The following is a 27,700-nucleotide window of genomic DNA, read 5'->3' as shown; positions in this document are numbered from 1 at the left end:
CAAAACACAGCAGAGAAATTTGGTTTTCAAAAGATTTCTGCAATTTTTATCAAATCTAATCTGAAATTCATACAAAAACTCATTTCTAACATTGCTAAGCTACGTCAGTGAGAATTGTGTGTATTATGTGTTTCGTTACGTGGCTCAAAGATGTGTCCCAACCAGAGGAGGGATTTTTTTAAGGTTTGGAACAGTTTCAAACTCACAGCTCTGCTGCCTGTCACAATTCTTCGACCAATTTAATGGCAGGATGAAGACAATGAGACGTGAAATAAGAAGAAAATAGAGAATTTATTCTACTGACAAGACAAAACTAGAACAACCAGTAAATCCACTTTACATAGAGAACATGTCCAAACTTTTGAAAACACTTTTTCCATTAAAAAATTTTTTTACTAAAATAAAAGTCAACATCTGTGACCAGATGAGGTTTTCCTGATGATGGACACATCATGTGTCATTTTTATGAACCACCATGTGTCTTTTCAAATTCCCCTGCTGGGAGAATTCTCTCTCACACTTCGCACACTTAAAGGGTTTCACGCCGTTGTGGCTGAGTGTGTGTCTCTTGAGACAGTTCAGGGTGAGGAAACGTTTCGGGCACTCGGAGCAAAGGTACGGGCGCTCTCCGGTGTGGGAACGCATGTGGACGATTTGGTGACTTTTGCAGGAGAAACCTTTCCCGCAGTGCACGCAGGTGTACGGCAGCTCACCTGTGTGGGTCCGATTGTGCAGCACCAGCTCCCCCGAGGACAAAAACGTCTTTCCGCAGGTGGTGCAGAGGAAATTCCTCTCCCCTCTGTGCATCTGCATGTGTCTTAGAAAGCCGCTTTTGCTAAAGTTTTTATCACAGATGCTGCAGATGTTGGTGGGACCATCTTGCAGACATTCATGCTGCTCGAGAGATTTGCTGCACGAGAATCCTTTGTTGCATTGTTTACACGTCACTTTCCGGCTTTTATTGTGAAGCCTCTGATGATGATAAAGCCTTGACTGGCTCTGGTACCCCTTCTCACACTGGATGCAAATAAATTGGAAGCTGTGCAGCTTCGTGTGGTTCCTCAGCTGATTAGGGTGTTCAAAGACCTTTTCACAGGTGGCACATTTAATGTCCTCCTCTGTGAAGTTTTTGATCACAGGTCGTGTGCTCAGAAACCTTTTATCCTCCCCTGTTGGCTTTTTTTGATTTTTCTTTTTCGAGCTGTCCTTCCTCTCCTGGTCATTCTTTTTTACAACACTTTCCTTCTGTTTGCCTCTCCTCCGACTCTTTGTTTCAACATCTCGATTCTTATCTTTAGTGTTCGAGGCTGGGCTTTTTCGCAAAGTCTTGGTTATTATTTTTTTCACAGATTTATTTTTCCGACTAGGAGCCGTCTTGTGACGCTCACACTTGTGCTCTTGAACAGTCTTCTGTTCACGCCGTTTGCTTGGACTCTTGCTCACCTGATCTAAGGGAGACAGGGAATCTAAACATGAGAGAAAACACAGACCAGTGTCGTGAGCTAAAACAGCCTGAATTCAAAGAATTCCCGATCTACTGACCTGATTTGTTTTTTTGCATCCAATCATCTGAGTTATCCGTGCCATAGCTTAAGTCTTCTTCCAAATCTTCCAGCGCAAGGATCTCGACCTCGCTGTCATATTTATTAGCATCGACCTGAATAAGGTGTTCAGTTTGATTCGAGATGGCCAGCGTGGAAAGAATGACGTCCTCTTCATTACTTGAACAAGCTAAGAGACAGGAAAGTTTTACAGACCGGAGTCACTTTTGGATAAATTACAATAAAACGGTTTGTCTTACCTGAACTGAGAGTCCCCAACGCTCTGTGATGAAGCAGCAGAGTCTTAAGGGGAAATGGTTCCGTCAGGTAATGTGCAAACTCTTCAGAACCAAATGATTCGGAGAGCCAAAGAGCTGTCTGAAACATAAAAAACATGCACACTGCTCACTGGAACACACAGACCTCAAAGCAGAACATTTTGCAGACCTGCCAACCGTGTAAAAAAAACATAAAGGCTAAAATGCACACACACACACACACACACACACACACAGCTGCCTCTTTCTCTTTAGTCGCAGATGTTTTATTTTTTTCACTCAGATTTCGGCTTGAATATTCAACAGTGAAAGTAATGTTACGCGTTCACATTCACCAAAAGACTGCTGGTCCGGCCCGCTGGCACGCACGCCGCTGAGTCGTGTTGTCAGACATGAGTACCACACGTGCGTATTCGCCACAGAATTCAACTCACGTATCCGCAGTTTTTTTCTTGGTTTAGAGGGGTGAGTCGTACCAGCGTAAATAGATGCCAAATTGCGTACTGACTACACAAAACGCATACAGGTTGGCAAGTCTGATTTTGTGTTATCTGCTGAAGTACCTGCTGCAGGTTTGGTATGGGCAGCAGCTCCTCCATTCTGGATAGAAACAGCGATACAAGCTGCTGGATCCTTTGGTTAAAGGCAGAACCGTAGTTCTCAGGAAAAACTTGCTACAGTCAGAGAGAGTCAGATTTTAAAAGGGCATGAAGTAAGAATGACATCCTGTGGTCAAATCTGGGTACTGCAGTCCAGGTTTCAAAACAAACGAGTGACACTCTCCCTCTCGTTCTGAGTTTTCTGTTGCCAGTTACAGATCAGCGGCAGAAGATTCTAGATGACAAGCAAAGACGAGTCATACACAGAGCAATAAAAAAAATAAACACATTTCACTTTAAAATTGAGTTGTTGATAAGTGAAAAAGTTGCTTGACATATTTTTAGTGCCGACTACTTGTTTCTAATTCATTGTTAGCATTTTTAGCTCAATGTGAGCCTCTAGCCTGCTTCACCTGATGTTAGAGTGAAACAAAAGGATGTTGTGGCTTCTTGGGGGTACAAGAAACAACTTCCGAGCTAACATACTCTGGAGCTTTTTACCGGTTGTTGCCAAACACCAGCTCAGCAGCTTTAGATGGCGCAGACTTGGCAAATCTGCAGGCTCACTGATTGTAAACAAAGACAACCCCCAGCCGGCTGAGAAAGGAATCTGTTTCAATGTAACCTTCCTTCCAACATGTTTGAAACATTCAAATGTTTTGTGATCATTACACTGTAAAATTCGTTCTTGTTGTACCTTTACCACTTAAAAATGTTTCCAGAATTTCTAAACATGGAGCAAGTATGATTTCAGAGCTTTGTATTCAAAGAAAAGGTTTACTAAAACTTCTATGTCTTCCATGTCTACGTTCCAAGTAAACAGCACTGCTGCTTTTACTTGTTTTCATCAAAGAGAAACTAATCTGCTTGCCTTAAAAGGTACAATGCCAAATCTGCAAAACAAGCTAGCTTCAAATGTTTTAATGCATCTTAACTCCTTTACTGCTATTCATGACAAAAGTCGTCATTTTAAATCCAACCGCTCGCTGCCATAGACGACTGAAGTCATCAACTGCATTTTTTTACGGGGCAGGCATTTGGAACGAGCCACCACGCCATGAAAATAATCATCACGTTTCTAAAGCTGATCTTCATCCACGTATGTCACACGTCACTTGATCAGGAAGTGGAAAATCCATGTGTTAGACTGTTTTGAGACGTTGCTGTGAAAAAAGCTACGCATGAACCGGAAAAGCTTCTGAGGCTCACAATTCGACGACGGATGATGGAAGAACGGATAACACTAGAAACACGCGGGTTCTTCCTGATGTAAGAAGTGAGTCTACTCTTTGTTTTGGTAGTTTTGGCGTTGACATCATAGAGCGCAATCTTCTGTGACCCAAAAACATTGGCAGTCAGGGGCTTTCTGATCAGGAAACAGCAGGCAGTAAATGAGTTAACAGCATTCTTACACAGTGTAGCCATACATTTTTTTCAAGATAAAAATAATAATAATAACAATAAAGTGGTTATCTTGCATTTGTCTAAAAACCTCAGCCAATAACACGATGCAGCCCAAAGTCAATGACTGGACCATCCAGTTGTCCATCTCACTGAACCACCACATCTCTGCATTTACCTGGGTCCTCCTCTCATTACGGACTTGCACATTTTGCAACAGAACACCACTGGTGTGAGAGGTTCTCCTCTCAATAATGTCAGAGAAAGAGAAAAATCTGGCTGCTACCATTTCAACTTCAGGACAAACTACCAGAGTCCCAAAAAGAAAAACATAATTTCGTTTGGACATAAAAAACTGCAACTGGTGTTTAGTGCTCTCTAGTGTACTGTGGCGATGAGCGTCCCCATATGTCTGTATTTAAAAGCCAGCTTGTTCTGCAGACTCAGTAAAGCAGCTTTAGGACACACAAAGCATTCTCTTTGCAGACTCACTTTGAAGAAGAACTCCTTTTCCGAGGGGACATTTAAAATGCTCTGCACCAGGTTGGCAAAGTTGCTATAAGATGTCTTCAGAATATCAGAACTATCCTGTCAAAAGTACATAAGTACATAAGTAGTTATAGAATTCTGTATTTTTTTGTGGGTGAACCGTGTTGTAAGGCTTTTTACATCCTCACCATTTGACCACTGTTGCTTAGTTCAACACAGCAGACATGGATTTTATCCAGGTGGTCTTGAATGGTCTTCAGGTTTGCAACACCATCACCACGACACAGCTCCAGAACCAGCTGGGGCAGCGTATAGGCAAGGCGAGGCAGCTTTATTTATATAGCACACTTCACACACAGAGGCAATTCAATGTGCTTTCCAGGTAGAAAGAACATTACAATAAACGTGACAGAAAATATCATTTAAAAATTAAAAAGAAACAAAGGCAAAGTTAAAGGGTGAGCAGTTACAGTGCAGAAGGTGCAGCATAAGAACATTTATTCAAAAGCTGATAAAAACATGAAGGTTTTCAATTTTTATTTAAACGTTACTAGAGTTGGGGCACATTTGAGGTCATGAGGAATCCGATTCCATCATAGTAGCTAAAAGCAGCTCCACCCTGTTTGGTTCTGACTTGAGGTTCTACCAGCTGACTGTTTCCTATGGATCTCAGAGTCCTGCTGGGCGTACATACAGGAAGGAGATCCGACATGTACTCCATGCCACTGAGTTATTTATACACTAGTAGAAGCACTTTGAAATCGATTCTGTCGTTTATAGGTAACCAGTATAGAGATTTAAGAACAGGAGTGCTGTGCTCAGTTCTTTTGGTTCTTGTTAAGAATAAATAAATGGAATAATCTAGTTTAAACAGAGCTGATTAAATACGCTCATGGACTGGAAAAATGAGTAGGAACTCCCCTTCTCAGAATAGGAAGTTTAAAAACGGACCCAAGTTCAGCTTCCTTGTTTCTCCACAATATGTTGAGATTTGATAACGCGAGCTTGGCTAATCATATCACGGTTTCATTTAAGCAGATGAAGCTGACATTTGTGTTTTACACTGTTTCAGACAATAACTGTAACATAACCAGAATGCTAAACATATGCATTTGCTTTGATTATAATTAGGTGGTGCAGCATTCCTTACCTTAGCTCTCAGGCCCAGGATGAGCTGAGCCTTCTGGCTGGGACCGAGGACCTCCGGGACAATCTCTGTTGTCAAACTGATGAGGTCCAGCAGATGGTTATACTGTTTCACCCCATCATCCTGCAGCACCACTTTCCACATAAAGGCTGACATGAGTCTTACAGGAGGGACAAGCAGCTGTAAGGAGGCTGGAGGTAGAAGAGAGTCTGCAGACAAACCCGGGGAATGAATAATAATAAAAGTTATCCTACAAGTGTTTACTACAGCCATTTGTAGCTGATTTGGCTTCAGGTAACCTCCCAACACAGTACAAAAGATTAGCTAACGTTAGCTTAGGAATTATTTTTCTACAAAATAAACAAAGCACAGAAACATACATACAGTTAAATAAACTGTTACACAAACCTTTGCTGTTTCGCGCCATAATATCGCTCATAGATGATTAAACAGACAGCAAATTTGCTCAAATACGTTTCTTCCTGAGCTAAAAAAAAACACTTTCGGGTAAGCAGTCAACGTCACACGTACGTGTGTTTTGCGTCTTCCTTCAAAATAAAAGTCGGTGTGGGTTTTTTACTTTAAATTTCAATTTTGAGAATATATCAACAATTCTGGTATTTAATAATAGTTAATAGAACTTATTTGAATAGAAAACATCAATGTAAGTGTTTATTTGTTCCATAAATAGTTTTGCAGATTGATATGAAAATGTGCACCAAGCTCATCACTAACTAAATAGTCTAAAATATTTTAATGCATTGCAAATCTTTTTCTGTTATTTCGGCTAAAAATAAAGTGAAGATTCCTCTCAACTAAACTCGTAAAAACAAGCAAAAAACACATTCACGGAAGATCTTAAAATAAAGTGCTTGTAAATTAGAGTTCATTGTTTTGTTTTGGGGGATCACACATATTTCATACAAGTATGGAAAAAAAACTACTTGGAGAAGGTTTGGGAGCGCCTGCAAGTTGCGCACAGCATGATCACCTGACACAAATGGTAACACCCACACGCCCAGTTGGTGCTCATGAGTTCCTGCAGGCTACCTGGCTGCGGTTACAGCAAACTAATATCAGTCATCATCATGCTGACGGGACCTGCGAGGTTTGACTTTCAGGAACGCGCTTTCCCCGCTTACTTCTGGCCTTTACGCATACGAGGATAACGCGCTCTATCGTCATGGAAGTTAAACGCAGAGGCACACCTGTATCCAGCGAGGCTTTCACATATGTTAGTCCAGTTGTGAAGTACCTGCTGTTTATTTTTAATTTTATTTTCTGGGTGAGTAGCCGAACCACCTATTGGTTGGGTTGTTTTTCTTTATGCGCAATAATTTATGATTCATGAAAATAGGGAATTAGACTTAAACAGGGTTTATTTCCAGCTTTTGCTACAATTTGTTTGATTCATACATGTCAATGCATTTGTTTGACAAGATGAGATTTAATAGTTTTTCTTTCTGTATCAGGCCATCAGAAAGGGCGTTTGCCTCCAGCTTTCTAATTTAAATGCAACATAATTCAGCTGCAACTGAGAAAAACCTGCAGTGAGTTGTTAAGAAAGCAAAGTTCATATAAGAGGGTTTCAGTGTCAGGTGACCAGTTTCTGTTTGCATTTTTAGAGCTGAATTCTAGTTACAGATTAAACCTGCTGCTGACGTTTTTAGGCTTCTGTGCAAAAAATCCTGCAAAAAAGTTTCTGAGACAGGATCTTAAAGGGATGGTCTTTCATTGTTTTGTTTTTCCATGTTCAGCAATATGAGTAAGCATGACTTGTACAAACAAGACCAGGCTAAACACCTGACGCTTTGTGGAATGTGCTTTGACATTTTCCTCTGGCCATTAGGTTCATTAAAGAAATTTATTATTGCAGTCATGTGCCTTTTGTTTACATTTTCCTTTAAAATTTTGTGTTGTTTGTTTCTGTTGATTATTAATCTACCAGCTAAAGATCTAGCTCAGTGTTTTTCAAGACTTTGTGAACCCAAATACTCCAGGTGTCAAGTCTGGTTGATTCAGAGTGAAACTAGAAACTTTGTAATCCAGCTTTTCCCTTCCATCTCATGAGGGCGCAGTGTTTGTGGTAACTGGATCTGTTCCATTCAGGGTTTCCAGGACCTTCCTTTGACTGGAGCTGACTGAAATTGTCTTTATTTTCTAACAGAAAAGGATTACAGTCTGGCTGATTTAGTTAAATGGGAAATGTAATCATTAAAATGAAAGTTTAAGTGGACTCAGACTGAATTTCAACACGATAATCTAGGTCTTTTGGTAAAACGTGTGGCTCACACATCCCCGCTGGGCATGTTTTTAACGCATGGTGGGGAGGAGGATTCCACTCCGTTTACAAGTTCAAACAAGGAAGATTTGGTTTTGCAGCTCAGAAGAGCATCATTCCTGCCTTATTCACTTCTCACATCAGGTAAAACGTTTCTGCTTCTTCTAGATAATCTCTCTGGTGATGGTTTCGATCGGCGTGTTCGCCCGCCTGACAAAGCATGCTGGTAAATGACAGTCAGGCCAGGATTGTATTTTATTTTATTTTTTGTCCTTTTTCTTGAGAGGAGTAACCACTGCCAATCATTTCAATGTTTCTGTTTCAGAAACCGCTCTGGCTTGTTTGTCAGTGGATCCTGCCATGATGCTGATGGTTGTGGGAGTCTTGATGTTCATTATCACCTTCTGCGGCTGCGTGGGCTCCTTACGAGAAAACATCTGCCTCCTGCAAACAGTAAGTGGGGAAGTTCTGTAAACATGCTCTTGTGTCTGGCCTCTAGTTGTACAAGAAAAACAGACTATCATGAAATACTATTTAAATTAAAGAAAAAATGGTTTGAAATGTAATGCACACAGTGTAACAACGACTTTCTGTCCTAGTTCTGCATTTCTCTGATAGCTATCTTCATGCTGCAGCTTGCTGCTGGAATTATGGGCTTCATATTCTCAGATAAGGTAATCACATATATTCATTTTTTTTGTGTAAAAAAACTGTTTAAAGGCAGAGTTTTAAGATTACTCAAATATCAAATTTAAACAACATCTTAAAGCTGCTTTAGCGAATTTACACAACAAGCTAGGTTTTGAACGCAAACACGGTCACGGAACTCTCACCCCTCCCCTTGGGTATCTTCCCTAAGACGCTTCTTCCAGAACCTGAAACCTACATTTCAAGAGGAAATAGGACCGCGCTAAAAACCAGACATGCCATAGTTTTCTAGGACCAAACATCTATTGTTGTTCGTGGCTTTAAATGGTGTTTTTCTTTGTTGGACTTTGGTCGTTGGTCCTAAAGTTGAAGTGGTAGCAGCCGGCTGTTTCACCTTCTCTGATGTTGTTGAGTGGAGAACCTCTCACACCAGTGGTGTTCTGTTGCTAAATACGTGAGTGTGCAATGAGAGGAGGACCCAGGCAAAATGTGGAAATATGGACAATTATATATATATATATATATATATATATATATATATATATATATATATATATATATATATATATATATATATATATATATATATATATATATATATATATAACATTTTATCTCTACAATATACAGTCAGGTCCATAAATATTGGGACATCGACACAATGCCAACATTTTTGGCTCTATACACCACCACAATGGATATCAAATGAAATGAACAAGATGTGCTTTAACTGCAGACTGTCGGCTTTTATTTGAGGGTATTTACATCCAAATCAAGTGAACGGTGTAGGAATTACAACAGCTTGCATATGTGCCTCCCACTTGTTAAGGGACCAAAAGTAATGGGACAGAATAAGAACCATAAATCAAACTTATACATTTCAATACTTGGTTGCAAATCCTTTGCAGTCAATTACAGCCTGAAGTCTGGAACACATAGACATCACCAGACGTTGGGTTTCATCCCTGGTGGTGCTCTGCCAGGCCTCTACTGCAATAGTCTTCAGTTCCTGCTTGTTCCTGGGGCATTTTCCCTTCAGTTTTGTCTTCAGCAAGTGAAATGCATGCTCAATCGGATTCAGGTCAGGTGACTGACTTGGCCATTGCAAAACAGTCCACTTCTTTCCCTTCAAAAACTCTTTGGTTGCTTTTGCAGTATGCTTTGGGTCATTGTCCATCTGCACTGTGAAGCGCCGTCCAATGAGTTCTGAGGCATTTGGCTGAATATGAGCAGATAATATTGCCCGAAACACTTCAGAATTCATCGTGCTGCTTTTATCAGCAGTCACATCATCAATAAATACAAGAGAACCAGTTCCACTGGCAGCCATACATGCCCACGCCATGACACTTCCAGCACCATGCTTCACTGATGAGGTGGTATGCTTAGGATCATGAGCAGTTCCTTTCCATCTCCATACACTTCTCTTCTGATCACTCTGGTACAAGTTGATCTTGGTCTCATCTGTCCATAGGATGTTGTTCCAGAACTGTGAAGGCTTTTTTAGATGTTGTTTGGCAAACTCTAATCTGGCCTTCCTGTTTTTGGGGCTCACCGATGGTTTACATCTTGTGGTGAACCCTCTGTATTCACACTGGTGGAGTCTTCTCTTGATTGTTGACTTTGACACAGATACACCCACCTCCTGGAGAGTGTTCTTGATCTGGTCAACTGTTGTGAAGGGAGTTTTCTTCACCAGGGAAAGGATTCTTCGGTCATCCACCACAGTTGTTTTCCGTGGTCTTCCGTGTCTTTTGGTGTTGCTGAGCTCACCGGTGCGTTCCTTCTTTTGAGAATGTTCCAAACTGTTGTTTTGGCCACGCCTAATGTTTTTGCTATCTCTCCGATAGGTTTCTTTTGTTTTTTCAGCCTAATGATGTGACAGCTCTTTGGATCTCATCTTGACAGTTGACAGCAACAGATTCCAAATGCAAATAGCACACCTGAAATGAACTCTGGACCTTTTATCTGCTCATTGTAATTGGGATAATGAGGGAATAACACACAACTGGCCATGGAACAGCTGAGAAGCCAATTGTCCCATTGCTTTTGGTCCCTTAACAAGTGGGAGGCACATATGGAAACTGTTGTAATTCCTACACCGTTCACCTGATTTGGATGTAAATACTCTCAAATAAAAGCTAAAAGTCTGCAGTTAAAGCACATCTTGTTTGTTTCATTTGATATCCATTGTGGTGGTGTACAGAGCCAAAAATGTTAGCATTGTGTCGATGTCCCAATATTTATGGACCTGACTGTATGTACACTCGCCTAAAGGATCATTAGGAACACCTGTCCAGCTTCTCCTTAATGCAATTATCTAATCAACCAATCACATGGCAGTTGCTTCAAGCATTTAGGGGTGTGGTCCTAGTCATGACAATCTCCTGAACTCCAAACTGAAGGTCAGAATGGGAAAGAAAGGTGATTTAAGCAATTTTGAGCGTGGCATGGTTGTTGGTGCCAGACGGGCCGGTCTGAGTATTTGACCATCTGATCAGTTACTGGGATTTTCACCCACAACCATTTCTAGGGTTTACAATGAATGGTGTGAGAAGGAAAAAACGTCCAGTATGCAGCAGTCCTGTGGGCCAAAATGCCTTGTTGATGCTAGAGGTCAGAGGAGAATGGGCCGACTGATTCAAGCTGATGGAAGAGGAACTTTGACTTAAATAACCACTCGTTACAACCGAGGAATGCAGCAAAGCATTTGTGAAGCCACAACACAAACAGCCTTGAGGCGGAAGGGCTACAACAGCAGAAGACCCCACCGGGTACCACTCATCTCCACTACAAATAGGGAAAAGAGGCTACAATTTGCACCAGCTCACTAAAACTGGACAGTTGAAGACTGAAAAATGTTGCCTGGTCTGATGAGTCTCAATTTCTGTTGAGACGTTCAAATGGTAGAGTCAGAATTTGGTGTAAACAGAATAAGAACATGGATCCATCATGCCTTGTTACCACTGTGCAGGCTGGTGGTGGTGGTGGTGTAATGGTGTGGGGGATGTTTACTTTAGGCCCCTTAGTGCCGATTGGGCATTGTTTAGATGCCACGGGCTACCTGAGCAATGTGTCTGACCATGTCCATCCCTTCATGACCACCATGTACCCATCCTCTGATGGCTACTTCCAGCAGGATAATGCAACATGTCATAAAGCTCCAATCATTTCAAGTTGGTTTCTTGAACATGACAATGAGTTCACTGTACTACAACGGTCCCCACAGTCACCAGATCTCAACCCGATAGAGCATCTTTGGGATGTGGTGGAACGGGAGCTTCGTGGATGTGCATCCCACAAATCTCCATCAACTGCAAGATGCTATCCTATCAATATGGGCCAACATTTCTACAGAATGCTTTCAGCACCGTGTTGAATCAACGCCACAAAGGTGAAAGGGGGTCAAACACCGTACTAGTATTCATATTAGTATTAGTGTTCCTAATAATCCTTTAGGTGAGTGTATATAGCTATACCATGTTAGAATGTCGTTAAGAAGTATAACAAAAATGATTTAAGCTAATTTGTTTTCCACATTTGCCATTGCAGCTTAAAGCCTCTATGTTGCAGCTGCAGACAACAACCCACTACAGCTTGTAGTGGGTTGTTGTTGTTGTTTTTGCATGATTTAGATGTGTTTTCTTTGTTTGTTAATGGGACTACTTTGTTGGACCAACATCCCTTATCTTCGATATGAATAATGTTTTATTTCTGTATTTATCTATGTGAGTTAGAGTTAGGTTCATTTCTATCAGGTTTTCACTGAGTACCTAATAACTGCATCAAAACAAACGAATGTGATGTGCCACAGTAGTCAAAACATCAACTGTTAATAGATCGCTAACAACAAACACATGTAGAGATCTGTCTACGTGGTTAAAACTAAATGTTAGGAGACACTAAAATGTATATCTAAGACAGTGATATTTACACGACTCCACGTACATAATACTTTTGTGAAATGTTGTTTTTAGTTCATGCAGCCATAATCAACACAATTCATGCCATGAAAACACTGACTTTAAAATGCTTAGTTTTGATATTGAATTAGTTATTTTCTTCTGGTGGAATTTTTCACCTGGAAGAAGGAAACGCTGTTACCTTTTAATTATTATAAGTCTTGAATAAGCATTGGACAGACAGACAGACAGACAGAGATCAGAGTTTGCAACAAGCCATCTTTTTAGCCTGAGTTAAGGGGATTGAAAGATGTTTAAATATTTGTGTCTAACTATCTAAAATGTTCTCTCAAGGCAAGATATAAAGTAACTGAAATGGTCAACAATGCCATCGTCCACTACAGAGATGACATTGATCTACAGAACCTCATTGACTTTGGCCAGAAAGAGGTAAACGTTTGTCTCTAACACAGACTTAGTCACGCATGTTGTCCATTTTTTACTCGTCGTGAGCATCAGCGCATTTGCCGTGTTGCCCCATCTTTGTTCTTCAGTTTGGGTGCTGTGGGGGTGTGACGTACACCGACTGGTCTCGGAACCTGTACTTCAACTGCAGCAAGGACAACCCGAGCCGAGAGCGCTGCTCTGTCCCTTTCTCCTGCTGCATCATGTCCAAAGATCAGGTCACCTTTCTTCTCGACTCTGGTTGGGGATGTTTCTGCTGATTTCCGTTGCTTTAGATGAACATGTCTGTGTGTACAGGAGGTAATAAACACCATGTGTGGCCAGGGCATGCAAGAGCATGAGTACCTGGAAGCTGGAAACCACATCCACACTAACGGCTGCATTGATAAACTGGTAGACTGGATCCACAGCAACATGTTCATACTGGGAGGCGTGGCTTTGGGACTAGCTACACCACAGGTAAAATAGGCAGCATGTTGACTGCCCACTGCAGCAGAACGATCACTTTCCTTTTTGTTTTGTGTTTTGGCAGCTGGTCGGCATCCTTTTGTCTCAGATCCTGATAAATCAGATCAAAGACCAAATCGAGCTGCAAAACTACAACCAGAAGCATCGGTCTGACCCATGGAGCTGATCCAGGACCAGATTCTCACTTCTCTTGGTCCTACAGGATTCTAGAAGAAAACACACTGCCTGCCCAGAGACAAGTTTTAAGACTCGAAGCATAACTGCCACCTGCTGGAAAGGGACCAGACTTGCATTTCCCAAACATCAGTTATGCAACTCGGGGTTGTTTTTTTTTTGTACTCATAAATGCCAAGAGTATAAAAAGATGTACAGTATTCCTTCAGTTATTGTAATCAAATGAAACGGGATTTTATCCTTAATATATTTTGTAGAACTCTTTTTTTTAAATTAAACAACTAAAAGTACTCAGTCACCACATAGATGCTGCCACCATTCTTTGGGGAATTTATCCAATAATGTGTTTGTTTATCTTTGTATCAAAGTTTCTAACCACTTCGCTTTTGTTTTCCCTCTGTTAAGAAGTCTGCTTTTCACACTAAACCTGCAGACCTGATGCATGAGAATTGTAGTAGAGCTGCTGATCAGCCTCTGAGCTGGAAATGGAGACTAAAGAGACCTCGTGAGGGATGGGGACGACTAGTTACATAGTATTGATGCAGCATTTAACTGCTTCTGTTTGGCTTGTTTGAAATAAAAATAATAAAGCTGTAAATGACATCTCATTTCAAATTTAATGTCATAGAAAATAGATGAATTCAGTTTAAATCCTGACTTCCCATTATGAAATGTTATTTTTTAGATGATTTTGGTGTTTTGCATTGTGTGTTTTCTGAAATGTTCTTTTTTTCGTTGTTTTCTAAAGCTGGTGAATGCATGCATACACATCATAAATAAAACACACTAATACACATATCCATTATTTAACTACTGGGTATGTATGCCTTTAGTCAACACTAGTGTCTAAAACTGTGTTCTAGGCTGGAGAAGGAATCATCGTTGTTTTGATAAGTCTGTGTTTGAATTTGAAATATGTTCAAAAACGTTGGTATTCATGTGGTAAACTCACCAAAACATCTCAAACTATTTATAAAGCAAAAGCATCTTAACCTCATTCTGTTTCTGCACCAGATCAGTGAAAATCTGGAACTCTCAGCTTCCAAGCTGATGCCTGTAATCTTTGGAGCAGAAACAGCTCTGACGCAAGTCTACTCTAAACATAACGTGTCTGTTGGTTTACAGTTGCTACTCTTCCTCCTCTCCGATTTTCTGTTTAGAACACTCCAGAATAACGGATCGCCCGTCTGATTGCACAAACGAGTGAAAGGTTCTGATTTATTGAGATAGAAGTTGCATCTGTGTGGGCGTCTCATTGTGTGTGTGTGGCTCTGGACTGCACTGCTATGTGTGTGGTCCTTGCTTTTTTTGGGTCTCTGACTCATTCAGACAGCCATGTTGCAGAGGCTTTTAAGGAGGTCCAGGCTCTCATTCATACAGGGCTGAAGAGATTCCACCTAATTTTGTCTGAGAGAGAAATAATCTGTAGCCACATTTATGCATGTTTTGTTTGATCTATTCAAGGATGGTAACATATCAGCTGCTGGGAATTGTAGTTTTCAGGATACTCTTAGCAAGAATAAATGTCTTAATTTGTTTTCTTAATTTTTATTTATATGTAATTTCAACTGCCACCTTAAGAAGACGAGGGGAAGCTCAGCCTATTAGGAATATCCCAAAGGAAACTGATTTAATGTGCATTGGAGTTATTAACTGTACCCACTTTATTTTTTATGCACACACACACACAAACACACACATGGAACAAGAGAAAAATACTGTCTGCCTTGGCCATGTAGTTTGTCTCGAAGTTAGAGGTGCAATGTGTAAGAATGTAGTGAGACTTTTACCGTGAGAAAATCCCAAACGAGTAATGTTTCAGTCATTTTGGAAGGAAGTTTATACTGAATCATGTTTCATATCCAGCTGGCTGCAGGGATTATCAGATTTTCTCCTTTAAAAACAAAGGAAGGAGGGGCTTAACTACTGTTCACCATCGGTGAAGGTGGGGCTGCCATGTGTCATGAGAGATAATACTGCAGACAGTTGTAATTTGACGATGACCGGCAAAAAGCTCCAGAGTTGTTTAAAGCAGTTGCAGTAACCACATTTTACCACAGGATGTTTTTCTTACTTCATTTCTACACAATGCACCTTTATTGATCTGATTTTCAACCAATTTTGAGACGTTGAGGAAATCCCAAACACAGCATTTGGTCCAGGTGTGTGTTTTAAAGCGTGAATTTCTGTCAAAGCCTAATCTCTGGACTGCATGGTTTTCCATTTGTAATTACTGATTTCTCATCTTAATTTCTAACTGATCATTTATTTGACTTCTACTATTTCTAGAGATTGTTTTATTGGAAACAAACATGGACTTCCTAGCATGAATCAGCTTACCGAAGACCTAACCCCTAAAATATCTAACTTTCACGGAGACAATGTTAATAAAAATACGCAAAAACAGCAAAGACCTCATATTATGCAGAAAATCTATGTCTAGGTTTTTGTTAATTAATCAGCACAATTCATTCAGTATGTACCAAAGTGATATATTTGTAGTTATAAAACCAAATTTCATGATGTATCCATAATGCATCCTTATGTTTCAGCACAGGAGTTATAATCTCTTTCTAGTTCCATCTCAGCTCAAACACAAGATTTTTTAACATACTATTTCTGTGTAAAACTGTTAAATAAGTTGTTAGATTGTTAGACCGGAGTTTGTTCCATCAGTATTTATATTCAGATCTGATCCTGATGTGTGAGATCATTCTAATGCAGAACTGGGAACAACGTTTCCCACACACGAGTAAACCTGTCAAAACTGTGTTGTTGTTTTTTTGGGGAGGGGGGGTTGTTCAGATGAGAAGCCGGATTTAGGAGGTCCTGCCATAAGGCACATTCTTCCACAAGCAGAGGGGGGGATGGGAAGGGAGGTTTTGTTGCCCTGGCTCTCCCCCCACCATGTGCATACCAGAGACACAAAAAAAAAAAACTAGACACTGAGCTGCAACTCACAGGAGCACACAAAAACACTGAGGCACTTCCCATCAGATCCTCCACCAGGAGGAAATCACTTCCTGGGACATGCAAAGAGTTTCAGGAGCATTCCTGCATCTTATGTTTTCTGCTTCTGCTGGAAAAAAGGAGTCTGAAGAAGGGGTGGTGCATGAGATCCTATTACAGAGATCCAGACTTTTTCAACTTTTTTTGGAAGTGGGGGGAGGGCAGATCCACTTTTCCTTCTTTTGCTTTTCTGATGATCACTTTATAGCATTTTCAACTGATCTACCATCTTTTCTTTGCCTGAGGATACTTTGTGGCTTTAAAGCTTTATAATGCGGGAAGTCAGAATCCAACTGCAGCGATCGGTCAAAAAGGGCAGCATCAAAAAGTTTGTGAGGACTGAAAGAAAACTTGAATAACCATCCAGCAGCTTTGCCTCAACATGCTGGATGCGTCCAAATCTAACGAAGAAAGCATTTTCTCCTGGATTAGTGGTGGATCTGACTTCTGAAGCTTCAGGAATATCACAACTAGTTTGTTCAGAGTTTGACGTCTTCTCTCAAGATGTCCTCCCAGGGTTGGAGTCCCTTTGTTGGACTTTATGGGATGCTTTGCTTCTGGGCTGCCTGGCTGTCGGGCTGTGGGGCGATTTTGGCTCCAAATGGATCCATGTTTGAGGATACCTGCAAGAAGACTACGACTTGTGAGGCCCTTAAATACAACACATGTTTGGGATCACCTTTACCTTACACGCATACCTCTCTGATCCTGGCAGAAGACTCCAGCACCCAAGAAGAAGCTTTTGAGAAGCTGACCATGTGGTCTGGTAAGCTTTAATAAAACCAGGAAAAGGATGAACTAACATGCAACTCATGAAAAAATCTAAACTATGATTGCCAGGATGTGTGGGCAACATGTAACATGTATAGAGTACGTATCATTATTGTTGTTTTGAAAATGCAGTAAATTTTGTGCCAGAGAACTAATTTATCGCCAAGTTTTATTGAGAACTTAACTTGTTGCATCAAAAACCATTTAAAAGGAACAAAAGGGGTTTATTAGAATACAAATGTTGAGTCTAATTGTGCTTTTGGTGATAAGTGTGATTAAGACCTGTGATGAGATGTGTCAGGTATTCAGAGGCAGGTAAAGAAGAAATAAAATCATTTAAGGAAATCAAAGAAAGTCTGATTTTGCCAATAAAACTCACTTTATTACCAGTATAACCATTTAATGTGATTCTCATCTATTCATTAACTTTTCTGAAAAGTAAAAAGACAGTTGTTTCCTTTTGATATTTGATTCAGATCCTGGTGATTCCCCTCAGGAATCTGTTCATTCCTTTCACTTTTTAACACTTAATTCTTTCACATAACCCCACAGAATGTAACTCTAGCTCTTTCCTGCTTTTAAATGATGAAGAAAGCTGATTAGTTCTTACATGAAGCTTTCAGGTTGCCTGTGTAAAATTTAAGCAACAAAAAAATTTTCAACTTTGAACAAGCTTATCATTTAGCTTAAATTATAATTTGATGTGAGTGGGTCCAGCTCCATAAGGGCATCGCCACAATCCTCGACATAAACAAAAACTGTTTTTTTCTGCCTGTTTTTGTTTCCCGATAGGGTTGAGAAATGCTCCTCGGTGTTGGTCTGTCATCCAGCCACTGCTCTGTGCCGTCTACATGCCCAAATGTGAGAATGGCCGAGTTGAGCTGCCCAGCAAGAGCCTGTGTGTGGCCACTCGTAAACCCTGCAGCATCGTGGACCAGGAGAGAGGCTGGCCCAGCTTCCTCAAATGTGACAAATTCCCTCTGGGCTGTTCGGTATGTTTTCACTGTTTCTTTTTCCAGGGATAGTTCTCTTTGTCTGCTTCCAGCAAGATCTGAGATCAGGTCTGGAGGAGAAGACCTGTCAGATGGGGGGGAATTCTGGTCACAATCTCTCTAACATACTGCATCTACTGTCCTTTAACCTGATCTTTGTTGTGCAGAACGAGGTGACGAAGCTGAAGTTCAACACGTCGGGTCATTGTGAAGCTCCCCTGGTGAAGACCGACATTCAGTCCAGTTGGTATAAAGATGTGGAGGGTTGTGGTATCCAGTGCGACAACCCTTTATTCACTGAGGAGGAGCACGGTGACATGCACGCCTACATTGCTTACTTTGGCACCATCACGCTGCTCTGCACCTTCTTTACTCTGGTAAGGCTCAAACACAATAACCTCTCCACCAAGATCTTGACTGCATAACCACAAAAACACAAGCCCAAAAGGTGTGCAGATGAATTTGATGCTGCCGTGTTGATCGGTGTCCCTTTTTTAATTAGAAAAAAGCTAAATGGAGCATTGATCTGTGCGGAGGATGTGCCATAACACCCACATGGTCTTTTAGAGTCTCTATAAGAATAACAGTTTTCACCATGGTCTTGATCTCAGCCGCCATCTCCCTTCTCTCTTTATTCAGGCCACATTTCTTGCTGACTGGAAAAACTCCAACCGCTACCCAGCTGTCATTCTCTTCTACATCAATGCTTGCTTCTTTGTGGGCAGCATCGGTTGGCTGGCCCAGTTCCTGGACGGCGCTCGGAAAGAGATTGTGTGCAAGAGCGACAACACCATGCGGCTCGGAGAGCCCTCGTAAGTGTAAAGGCTCGGCCTTGTGTTTGGTGACAAAAGTTTAAAAAAGAACATAAAATCATTCGTAGTCGTTTCCTGTTCCGCTCTCTGCAGGTCTTCAGAAACGCTGTCATGCGTCACCATCTTTATTATTGTTTACTACTCCCTGATGTCAGGTGTGATTTGGTTTGTTATGCTGACTTATGCCTGGCACGCATCCTTTAAAGCTCTGGGCACCACTCACCAGCCGCTCTCCGGCCGAACCTCCTACTTCCACATGGTCACCTGGTCCATCCCGTTCATCCTCACTGTGGCCATCCTTGCGATAGCTGAGGTGCGTTTGAAACCTTTCAGGTGTGACACACTAAAATCTTTAAGACTGAAACTGATTCCATCTTTGTTCCATGTCATGTGATCTAAAGGTGGACGGAGACTCTGTGAGTGGGATCTGTTTTGTTGGCTACAAAAACTACCGGTACAGAGCTGGGTTTGTGCTGGCGCCTATTGGTGTGGTGCTTGTTGTCGGTGGCTACTTCCTCATCCAGGGTGAGTTTGTCAAATGGCTGAAGTTTCATCTGACACATAAATAATGACTTGAAATAAAATTTATAAGTATTTTTTAGAGTTTAGAACAGTTTACAATAATAATGTCAGTGTCTATTGTTTGATTCTCTGCCTCATTCATTTTGATTCAAAAATTGTTTTGGTGCAAATGTTCTTGAACGATTAAAATGTGATTAATCAAGATTAATCTATTACAAAGCCTGCAATTAATTAGAGTAATCTTTTTAATCGAGTCCCATCCCTAGTAAATGTACAAAGCAGACCCCATGAAGATGTGTTCTGAATGAAGTGTGCTGTTTGTTGTAGGGGTCACGACCCTGTTTTCCATCAAGAGCAACCATCCAGGACTTTTGAGCGAGAAAGCTGCCAGTAAAATCAATGAGACGATGCTGAGACTGGGTGAGTTCTGTCACTTCCTGTCCAGTTTCATGTCCTAATTTTTAGAGCTAAAATCAGAGAAGGAACTTGGACTAATGTTTCAGAGCAGCAGGCAAAATGACCAAAAATAGTAAACGTCAAACTGAAATGATATGAGAATGTCCTGTTTACACTGATAGCTGGATTGGTGTGTCTTTCTATTTCTTAAAAGAGAAGAAATGATGGAATAAAGAATACTTGTCAGAGTAATTTGACATTTTCTCTCACATCAGGCATATTTGGATTCCTTGCTTTCGGTTTTGTTTTCATCACATTCGGCTGCCACTTTTATGACTTCTTCAATCAGGCTGAATGGGAGAAGAGCTTCAGAGATTATGTGCTGTAAGTGTTCATGCTCACATTTAACAAACAACTCTGTTTGTAAAATAACACAAACTACCAAAACAATGTTATGATCATGGTTAAATCATGAAGTAAAATTAAACGTGGATCATTTGTTTTATCCTCAACAAAGTTAAGATGCATTTATGTCCGTCCATGCACATTTTCCCCTTTTTTTTATTTAAAAGGTGGAAATGAAATGATACAGTTTAGAAGATCTAGGTAGAAGTGCTTTGTTGATTCTGGCTGGATTAGAATTAATTCAGCATCAAAATTGTAAACCAACTTCTCCCAGCCTTACCTGTAAAGACCCTTATTTAGGAGTTCTACCATTTGAGTGATTATGTGGATGTGTTTGGAGAGAGAGAGATGTGTGATTTTTACAACAGGTGTGAAGCCAACGTCACCATTGCATCTCAAACCAACAAGCCCATCCCCGAGTGCACCATTAAAAACCGTCCCAGCCTGATGGTGGAGAAGATTAACCTCTTCTCTATGTTTGGGACTGGAATTGCCATGAGCACCTGGGTCTGGACGAAAGCCACCATCCTCATCTGGAAACGCACTTGGTGCAAGTAAGCAAGCCGCTGATGATAAGCCAGCACACAACTAGGGTCTGCAGCTGTTACCACCCTCCCTCTCTTCCAGAATCATTGGCCGTAGCGACAACGAACCCAAGAGGATTAAGAAGAGCAAGATGATCGCCAAGGCGTTTGCGTTGAGAAAGGAGCTCCACAAGGACCCAGAGAAGGAGCTGTCCTTCAGCATGCACACTGTGTCCCATGATGGCCCAGTGGGTGAGTGCAAACATCACTCCTGAGATTTAAATGGATGTTACAAGTAGGGTAAAACCATTGACTGTGTATGTAAAACCAGTGTCTGGTTTCTATAGCTCAACCTTGTGGTAAATAATTAAATATTGAAGTGTCTTGAGTGATTTTAAGGGATCACATCTGACATGATTATTGAATTTATAGGATTCGTATTGTTTTACCTTTAAGTTTTACTTCTTTTTTTTTTCGTCCATCTATTTTTGGCCGCTTTTCCCGGGTCGAGTTTCAGGGGCAGTAGTCTTAGCAGAGAGACTTTCCTCTCCCCAGCTACTTGGGGTAGCTCCTCTGGGGGTCTCAGAAGGTGTTCCCTGGCCAGCTGAGAGACAAAGTCCCTCCAGCGTGTTCTGGGTCTTCCTTTAGCTCTTCTCCTGGTTGGATGTACCTGGAAAACCTCACCAGGGAGGCGTCCAGGAGGCATCCCAACTAGATGTCCGAGCCACCTCAACTGGATCCTCTCGATGTGGAGGAGCAGCAAGTTCACTACAAGCCCCTCCTGGATGACAAAGCTTCTCACCCTATCTCTAAAGGAGAGTCTGGCCACCTGCTGAGAAAACTCATTTTGGCCAATTGTATTTGGGATCTCGTTCTTTCAGTCACTACCCAAAGCTTGTGACCATAGGTGAGGGTAGGAATGTAGATCACACAGTAAATCGAGATCTTTGCCTACCGGCTTAGCTCTGTCTTCACCACGACAGATCGGTACAACGTTTGCATCACTGCAGATGCAGCACCAATCCGCCTGTCGAGCTCGAGCTCCATCTTTGGTACCTTATCTTCTGGTACCCCATGCTCCCAAAGTACCCCCAAAGGGCCTCCCGAGGGATGTGGTCAAACACCTACTCCAAATCCACAAAACACATGTAGATTGGTTGGATGAACTACCACGCACCCTCCAGGACCCCCCTAAGTGTATAAGGCTGGTCCAGTGTTCCACAGCCAGGACAAAAACCACATTGCTCCTCCTGAATTCGATGTTTGACAATCTGATGGACCCTCCTCTCCAGAACCCCTGAATAGACCTTACCAGGGAGGCTCAGGAGTGTGATCTCCTGTAGCTGGAACACATCCTGAAATAGGGGGACCACCACCCCAGTCTGCCAATCCAGTGGGACTGCCCCTGATGTCCACGCGATATTGTAATGAAAACAACTATATATGGTTGTGTTTAGCTTACATAAACACAGCCCTACAACATCCAGAGCCTTAGGAAACTCTGGGCGGATCTCATCCATCCCGGAGCCTTGCTACCGAGGAACTTTTTGACCACCTCAGTGACCTCAGCACTAGAGATTGGAGAGCCCAGGACTCTGCTTGGGTTGAAGAGGTCTTCAAAGTATTTGCCGACCGATCCACAACATCCCCAGTAGAGGTCAGCAGCACACCGTCCCCACTATAAATACAGGTGCTGGCCAGTAAATTAGAATATCATCAAAAGGTTGAAAATATTTCAGTAATTCCATTCAAAACGTGAAACTTGTACATTATATTCATGCAATGCACACAGACCAATGTATTTCCAATGTTCATTACGTTTAATTTTGATATTTATAGGTGACAACCAATGAAAACATCAAATCTGGTATCTCAGAAAATTAGAATATTCTAAAGGCCAATGAAAAAATGTTTGTTTCTCTAATGTTGGCCAACTGAAAAGAATGAACATGAAAAGAATGTGCATGTATAGCACTCAATACTTAGTCGGGGCTCCTTTTGCCTCAATAACTGCAGTAATGCGGCGTGGCATGGACTCGATCAGTCTGTGGCACTGCTCAGGTGTTATGAGAGCCCAGGTTGCTCTGATAGTCGTCTTCAGCTCCTCTGCATTGTTGGGTCTAGCGTATTGCATCCTCCGCTTCACAATACCCCATAGATTTTCTATGGGGTTAAGGTCAGGCGAGTTTGCTGGCCAATCAAGGACAGGGATACCATGGTCCTTGAACCAGGTGCTGGTGGTTTTGGCACTGTGTGCAGGTGCCAAGTCCTGTTGAAAGGTGAAGTCTGCATCCCCATAAAGTTGGTCAGCAGCAGGAAGCATGAAGTGCTCTAAAACTTCCTGGTAGACGGCTGCATTGACCCTGGACCTCAGGAAACAGAGTGGGCCAACACCGGCAGATGACATGGCACCCCACACCATCACTGACGGTGGAAACTTTACACTGGACCTCATGCAACGTGGATTCTGTGCTTCTCCGCTCTTCCTCCAGACTCTGGGTCCTTGATTTCCAAAGGAAATGCAGAACTTGCTTTCATCAGAAAACTTAACTTTGGACCACTCAGCATCAGTCCAGTCCTTTTTGTCCTTGGCCCAGGCGAGACGCTTCTTGCGCTGTTTCTTGTTCAAGAGTGGCTTGACACACGGAATGCGACACCTGAATCCCATGTCTTTCATGAGTCTCCTCGTGGTGGTTCTTGAAGCGCTGACTCCAGCTGCAGTCCACTCTTTGTGGATCTCCCCCACATTTCTGAATGGGTTTGTCGTCACAATTCTCTGCAGGGTGCGGTTATCCCTAGAGCTTGTACACTTTTTTCTACCACATTTTTTCCGTCCCTTCGCCTGTCTGTTAATGTGCTTGGACACAGAGCTCTGCGAACAGCCAGCTTCTTTAGCAATCACCTTTTGTGTCTTGCCCTCCTTGTGCAAGGTGTCAATGATTGTCTTTTGGACAGCTGTTAAGTCAGAAGTCTTCCCCATGATTGTGGTGCCTTCAAAACAAGACTGAGGGACCTTTTAAAGGCCTTTGCAGGTGTTTTGAGTAAATCAGCTGATTAGAGTGGCAGCAGGTGTCTTCTATATTCAGCCTTTTCAGAATATTCTAATTTTTTGAGATACCAAATTTGGAGTTTTCATTAGTTGTCACTTATGAATATCAAATTTAAATGTAATGAACATTGGAAATACATTGGTCTGTGTGCATTGCATGAATATAATGTACAAGTTTCACGTTTTGAATGGAATTACTGAAATATTTTCAACCTTTTGATGATATTCTAATTTACTGGCCAGCACCTGTAGTGTTGGTAGCGCACTGCTTTCCCCTCCTGAGGCCCTGGATGGTGGACCAGAATGTTCCACGCCACAGTCTTGCTCCATGGTCTCACCAAACTCCTCCCACGCCCGGGTTTTCACCTCTGTGACCACCCGGGCCGCATTCGCTTGCTTTTTTTTTTCTTAAATTAAATTAGTTGCATATTTTCTGTTTCCTTTTTCATTTCCAGCTGTTTTGTCATTTTGATTCTATGATTATTTTTTTATAGCTGGAATCAATTTTGAACTAAACGAGCCATCCAATGATGTGTCGTCAGCGTGGGCACAACATATAACCAAAATGGTTGCCAGAAGAGGGGCCATCCTCCCCCAGGACATTTCTGTAACCCCCACTGGCACACCAGGTCAGACCCGAGGAGTGTTTATGGCTGTTACACTGATTATGCTAAATATCTTTAGTTAGGTAACCTCTTTGTGGTTAATTTGTTTGTTTTTTTCTGAAGTGCCTCCCCCAGAGGAGAGGAACAGGTTATGGATGGTGCAGGCTGAAATTTCCCCGGAGATGATAAAAAGGAAAAAGAAGAAGAAAAAGAAAAGAAGAAAGGAGGAACATCCAGTCGTGGAGGTCGTGGACCACCAGGGTCAACACCAGCGTGAGTTTGGCCGCAGCTCAGTGCCTCAGTTACCCAAGCTTCCTCGCAGCTCAGTGCCTCAGTTACCCAAGCTTCCTCGCCACCCAAGCCTGGTCGCCAACCTACGCATGCAGCACAAGATGGAAGAGGATGTCCTGCCAGGGTCTTGTCCAGAGTTTCAATCCTGTGAAGAGAGGTGCCCTTACCTGCAATGTCAGAGTAACTACGGCAAAAACCTGCTGTCCAACCGAGTGACCCACATGGATTGTCCAGAGAATCTGGGCCTCAGGCCTCGCTGCCACCCCTCATCCTCCAGCTGGCAGCCCAACGGGTCTTCACTCTACCCCGGAGAGTTGGATCTCACCAACGGGCTGTCGGAGAGGATGGCTCATGTGGCTCGGGTACCGGCAGGCCGCAGGGCCGGCTGTGGACCTATCCACTCCAGGACCAATTTAATGGAGGCGGAGCTTATGGATGCTGACTCGGATTTTTAAAACTCTTCCCCAGAAACTGCTTTGTGATGCACACGCATTAGCATGGAAAAGTGCTGGAAACTTTCAGAGACACTAAAGTGTAACTAAACCTGGTCAGTTAAAAGTGTGTGTGTGTGTGTGTGTGTGTGTGTGTGTGTGTGTGTGTGTGTGTGTGTGTGTGTGTGTGTGTGTGTGTGTGTGTGTGTGTGTGTGTGTGTGTGTGTGTGTGTGTGTGTGTGTGTGTGTGTGTGTGTGGTGTTTTATGAAAACTAGAAGGGAAAAAAATTATAAGTAAATAAAAAATATTTTTATACTTTATGTGTCAAATAAAATTGCAAAGGCAATGTTACGATGACGAAACAGAAAAGGCAGCTAAATTATTGATGGCTTGAAACAACACAGTGAGTTTTCTTCTGTGAGTGAGCTCGTCACAATCAGGAGTTAAATACTAAATATCCAGAGTTTTATTGTCTTCATAAAATGTTCTCTTTCCCAATCCAGTACCATCTAGTAAAGCTTACAAATAACTTGTAGTATAAACTATTTTTACTAGTACTACAGAAATAAATGGTAGACTTAGATTCTGAGTGTGATATTTCTAAATTTCACTCTGCAGAAATTCACTTTGGTTTTAACAACACGTAATTTTGCATCGGCCATTTTTATTGTTTAAAAACGTTAAAAAATAGCATCAAAGTTTTAGTGATCCCTAACTGAGCATTTATTGTGCTGAATATATTTGATTTATGTCCATATGTTTTGTTGCCTGGAGCAATAACAGATCTATTTGCAGTTAGGCTGAAATTTACAAAGTTTTTCCTCAACACATTATTGTATAATAATTTTTACTTTTTATGTTGTACATGTTGAAAGAAAGTGTTTCTCCTCTTTGTGTATATTAGGTCTAAACTAGATTTAGTCTGTGTCTGGCTGTTAAAATAAGTAATAACATGTAATAACATCTGCATCAAAAGGTTGGATTACAAGGCATTTTTCACCGAATCTTTGTTTTTTATGTCTGAATGTGGATTTAGAGATTTCCCAGCATGAACATATTTTGTGTAGTTTAAGTAATTTAACGTTTCTCCAAATGTAATGAATAAAAAAATTGTCATCTGATTTATCTGATTAACCTTCCAGCTTCTTTGAGCTGTGTGACACCAACATTTCTGTGTGGTGTCTTTATTCCTACTGAAGCAAAATAATGTAAAAAGGAATCGTGTAATAAGAGGCTGTTGGTCTTTAGCCAACACAAAAAAAATTTGTCAAGCTTTAAAAATAAATTCCTGAGAGATGTGTATGTGAAATATAAATGTTATTAGCAGCTTCCAAATTGTGGTAAATTTGGCAATAAAAATAAAGCATGATGCATAAATAACATGTTCCAGTTTATTAAAATAATAAATGAAGATTATTTTATGTATTGAAATTTTTTTTTTGTATTACTGTTACTTATTTTGTTTTGTGTAAACTATGTGGTTTTGTTTTCAAATAAAAGTGAACCTACAGAGATCGTGCTTCATCTTATTGTGAAAGGGTTTTGTTTCCGGTGGATTTCGGAAGCCGGTTACCAAATGGGCTCCAGCATTTGCAGAAATCTCCAGCGAGAATTTTTTTAATACAATATTTATTCAGAGATTAGACCATTGAGCAAAATGACAAGATAAATTGCTAAAGTGATAATAAGATGGATTCAGTTTTTTTAAATGATGCTGTAGGCCTAATCAATTGTTGCTATGTAAAATAAACTCACTAAAGTTATTAATTATGAGCAAAACTAAGGAAAAGAATAGATAAAACTGTGGATAAATTATTACATTTATTTTAATTGTAGAACAATTATTTCATGTCTCTAAAATAAATAAGCTAACAGCATAAACAAGATCTACCAGAGAATAAGTTCACGGTTAGATAATGCCATTATTTATGATGGACTTTGGAAGATTTCTAAAGCGTTAAATTAAAAATTATTTGAACGTGTCTTCTGTCTTAATTAGTTACTTTTATTTATTTACGTACTTATTTATTTATTTATTTATTTATTTGTTTGTTTATTTATTTATGTGAGGTAAAAAATAAGTATGGCGAGATGGGGCATGTTGCTCAGCAAAACACTTTACAAATTCATCAAGATCCAAAGATTTTGCCCGTTTTGATTCAATGCTGAGTACAGCCTAGCTGGATAGTCTTTTCTCTGTCAAAGCAGAATGCAAATAGGTCTTTATGAGCCTGAGAGTTGAAATTTCTTAGATTTTTCTTGAATTTATAGCTGCCAGCTGGGGTGGCAGCAGGGGTAGCAAGGCTTTCTTTTAGGGTGGCAACTGCCACCCTATGCCACCCTTGTAGATCTGCCCCTGTGAGATGAGGTTAAAAATGTTTTTTTCTGCGTGGTTTAACCGCTATATGTATGTCGACATATAAATATGGGTTTAACACAACCAGTGTGTAGTTTCAGATTGCCACCACTGGAGGGTGGCAATTGCCCTTCTTGTTTAAT

The 27,700-nt window shown here is 41.2% G+C and overlaps 3 protein-coding genes across 6 annotated transcripts; 2 read left to right on the top strand and 1 right to left on the bottom strand.

The window, feature by feature from the left end:
* Positions 1-272: 272 nt before the first annotated feature.
* LOC107385273 (zinc finger protein 566) lies at positions 273-6,008 on the bottom strand. Of its 3 annotated transcripts, none has more exons than XM_054739719.2 (8): positions 5,864-6,008; positions 5,459-5,664; positions 4,497-4,655; positions 4,312-4,407; positions 2,383-2,493; positions 1,802-1,919; positions 1,543-1,731; positions 273-1,466 (listed from the first exon to the last, which is right to left on the bottom strand). In XM_054739719.2, exons 3-8 carry the CDS (start codon positions 4,497-4,499, stop codon positions 451-453), a joined length of 1,533 nt encoding a protein of 510 aa, XP_054595694.1. In that variant the 5' UTR covers positions 4,500-4,655; positions 5,459-5,664; positions 5,864-6,008; the 3' UTR covers positions 273-450. The 3 variants fall into 3 exon arrangements, with proteins under 3 accessions (XP_054595694.1, XP_015814538.1, XP_015814548.1); XM_015959052.3 differs by having other exon boundaries at positions 4,497-4,607; XM_015959062.3 differs by having other exon boundaries at positions 273-1,448; positions 4,497-4,607.
* Positions 6,009-6,456: 448 nt separating this feature from the next.
* On the top strand, positions 6,457-13,996 carry tspan33a (tetraspanin 33a). Of its 2 annotated transcripts, none has more exons than XM_015959082.3 (8): positions 6,457-6,740; positions 7,905-7,962; positions 8,062-8,189; positions 8,372-8,410; positions 12,641-12,736; positions 12,841-12,969; positions 13,049-13,210; positions 13,284-13,996. In XM_015959082.3, the coding sequence occupies exons 1-8, from the start codon at positions 6,639-6,641 to the stop codon at positions 13,383-13,385; spliced, it is 816 nt and encodes a 271-aa protein (XP_015814568.1). In that variant the 5' UTR covers positions 6,457-6,638; the 3' UTR covers positions 13,386-13,996. The 2 variants fall into 2 exon arrangements, with proteins under 2 accessions (XP_015814568.1, XP_015814559.1); XM_015959073.3 differs by having other exon boundaries at positions 8,336-8,410.
* Positions 13,997-16,309: 2,313 nt separating this feature from the next.
* Positions 16,310-26,713, top strand: smo (smoothened, frizzled class receptor). The gene is made up of 12 exons (XM_015959103.3): positions 16,310-17,168; positions 17,966-18,165; positions 18,333-18,542; positions 18,805-18,977; positions 19,071-19,290; positions 19,379-19,502; positions 19,827-19,919; positions 20,171-20,279; positions 20,669-20,854; positions 20,928-21,076; positions 24,368-24,502; positions 24,602-26,713. Exons 1-12 carry the CDS (start codon positions 16,907-16,909, stop codon positions 25,222-25,224), a joined length of 2,484 nt encoding a protein of 827 aa, XP_015814589.3. The 5' UTR covers positions 16,310-16,906; the 3' UTR covers positions 25,225-26,713.
* Positions 26,714-27,700: the final 987 nt, after the last annotated feature.

The sequence above is a fragment of the Nothobranchius furzeri genome, chromosome 1, assembly GCF_043380555.1.
Source record: "Nothobranchius furzeri strain GRZ-AD chromosome 1, NfurGRZ-RIMD1, whole genome shotgun sequence".
Classification (NCBI taxonomy): Eukaryota; Metazoa; Chordata; class Actinopteri; order Cyprinodontiformes; family Nothobranchiidae; genus Nothobranchius; species Nothobranchius furzeri.
Note: the sequence above shows the minus strand (reverse complement) of the source record. Positions and strands in the feature narration are given on the sequence as shown.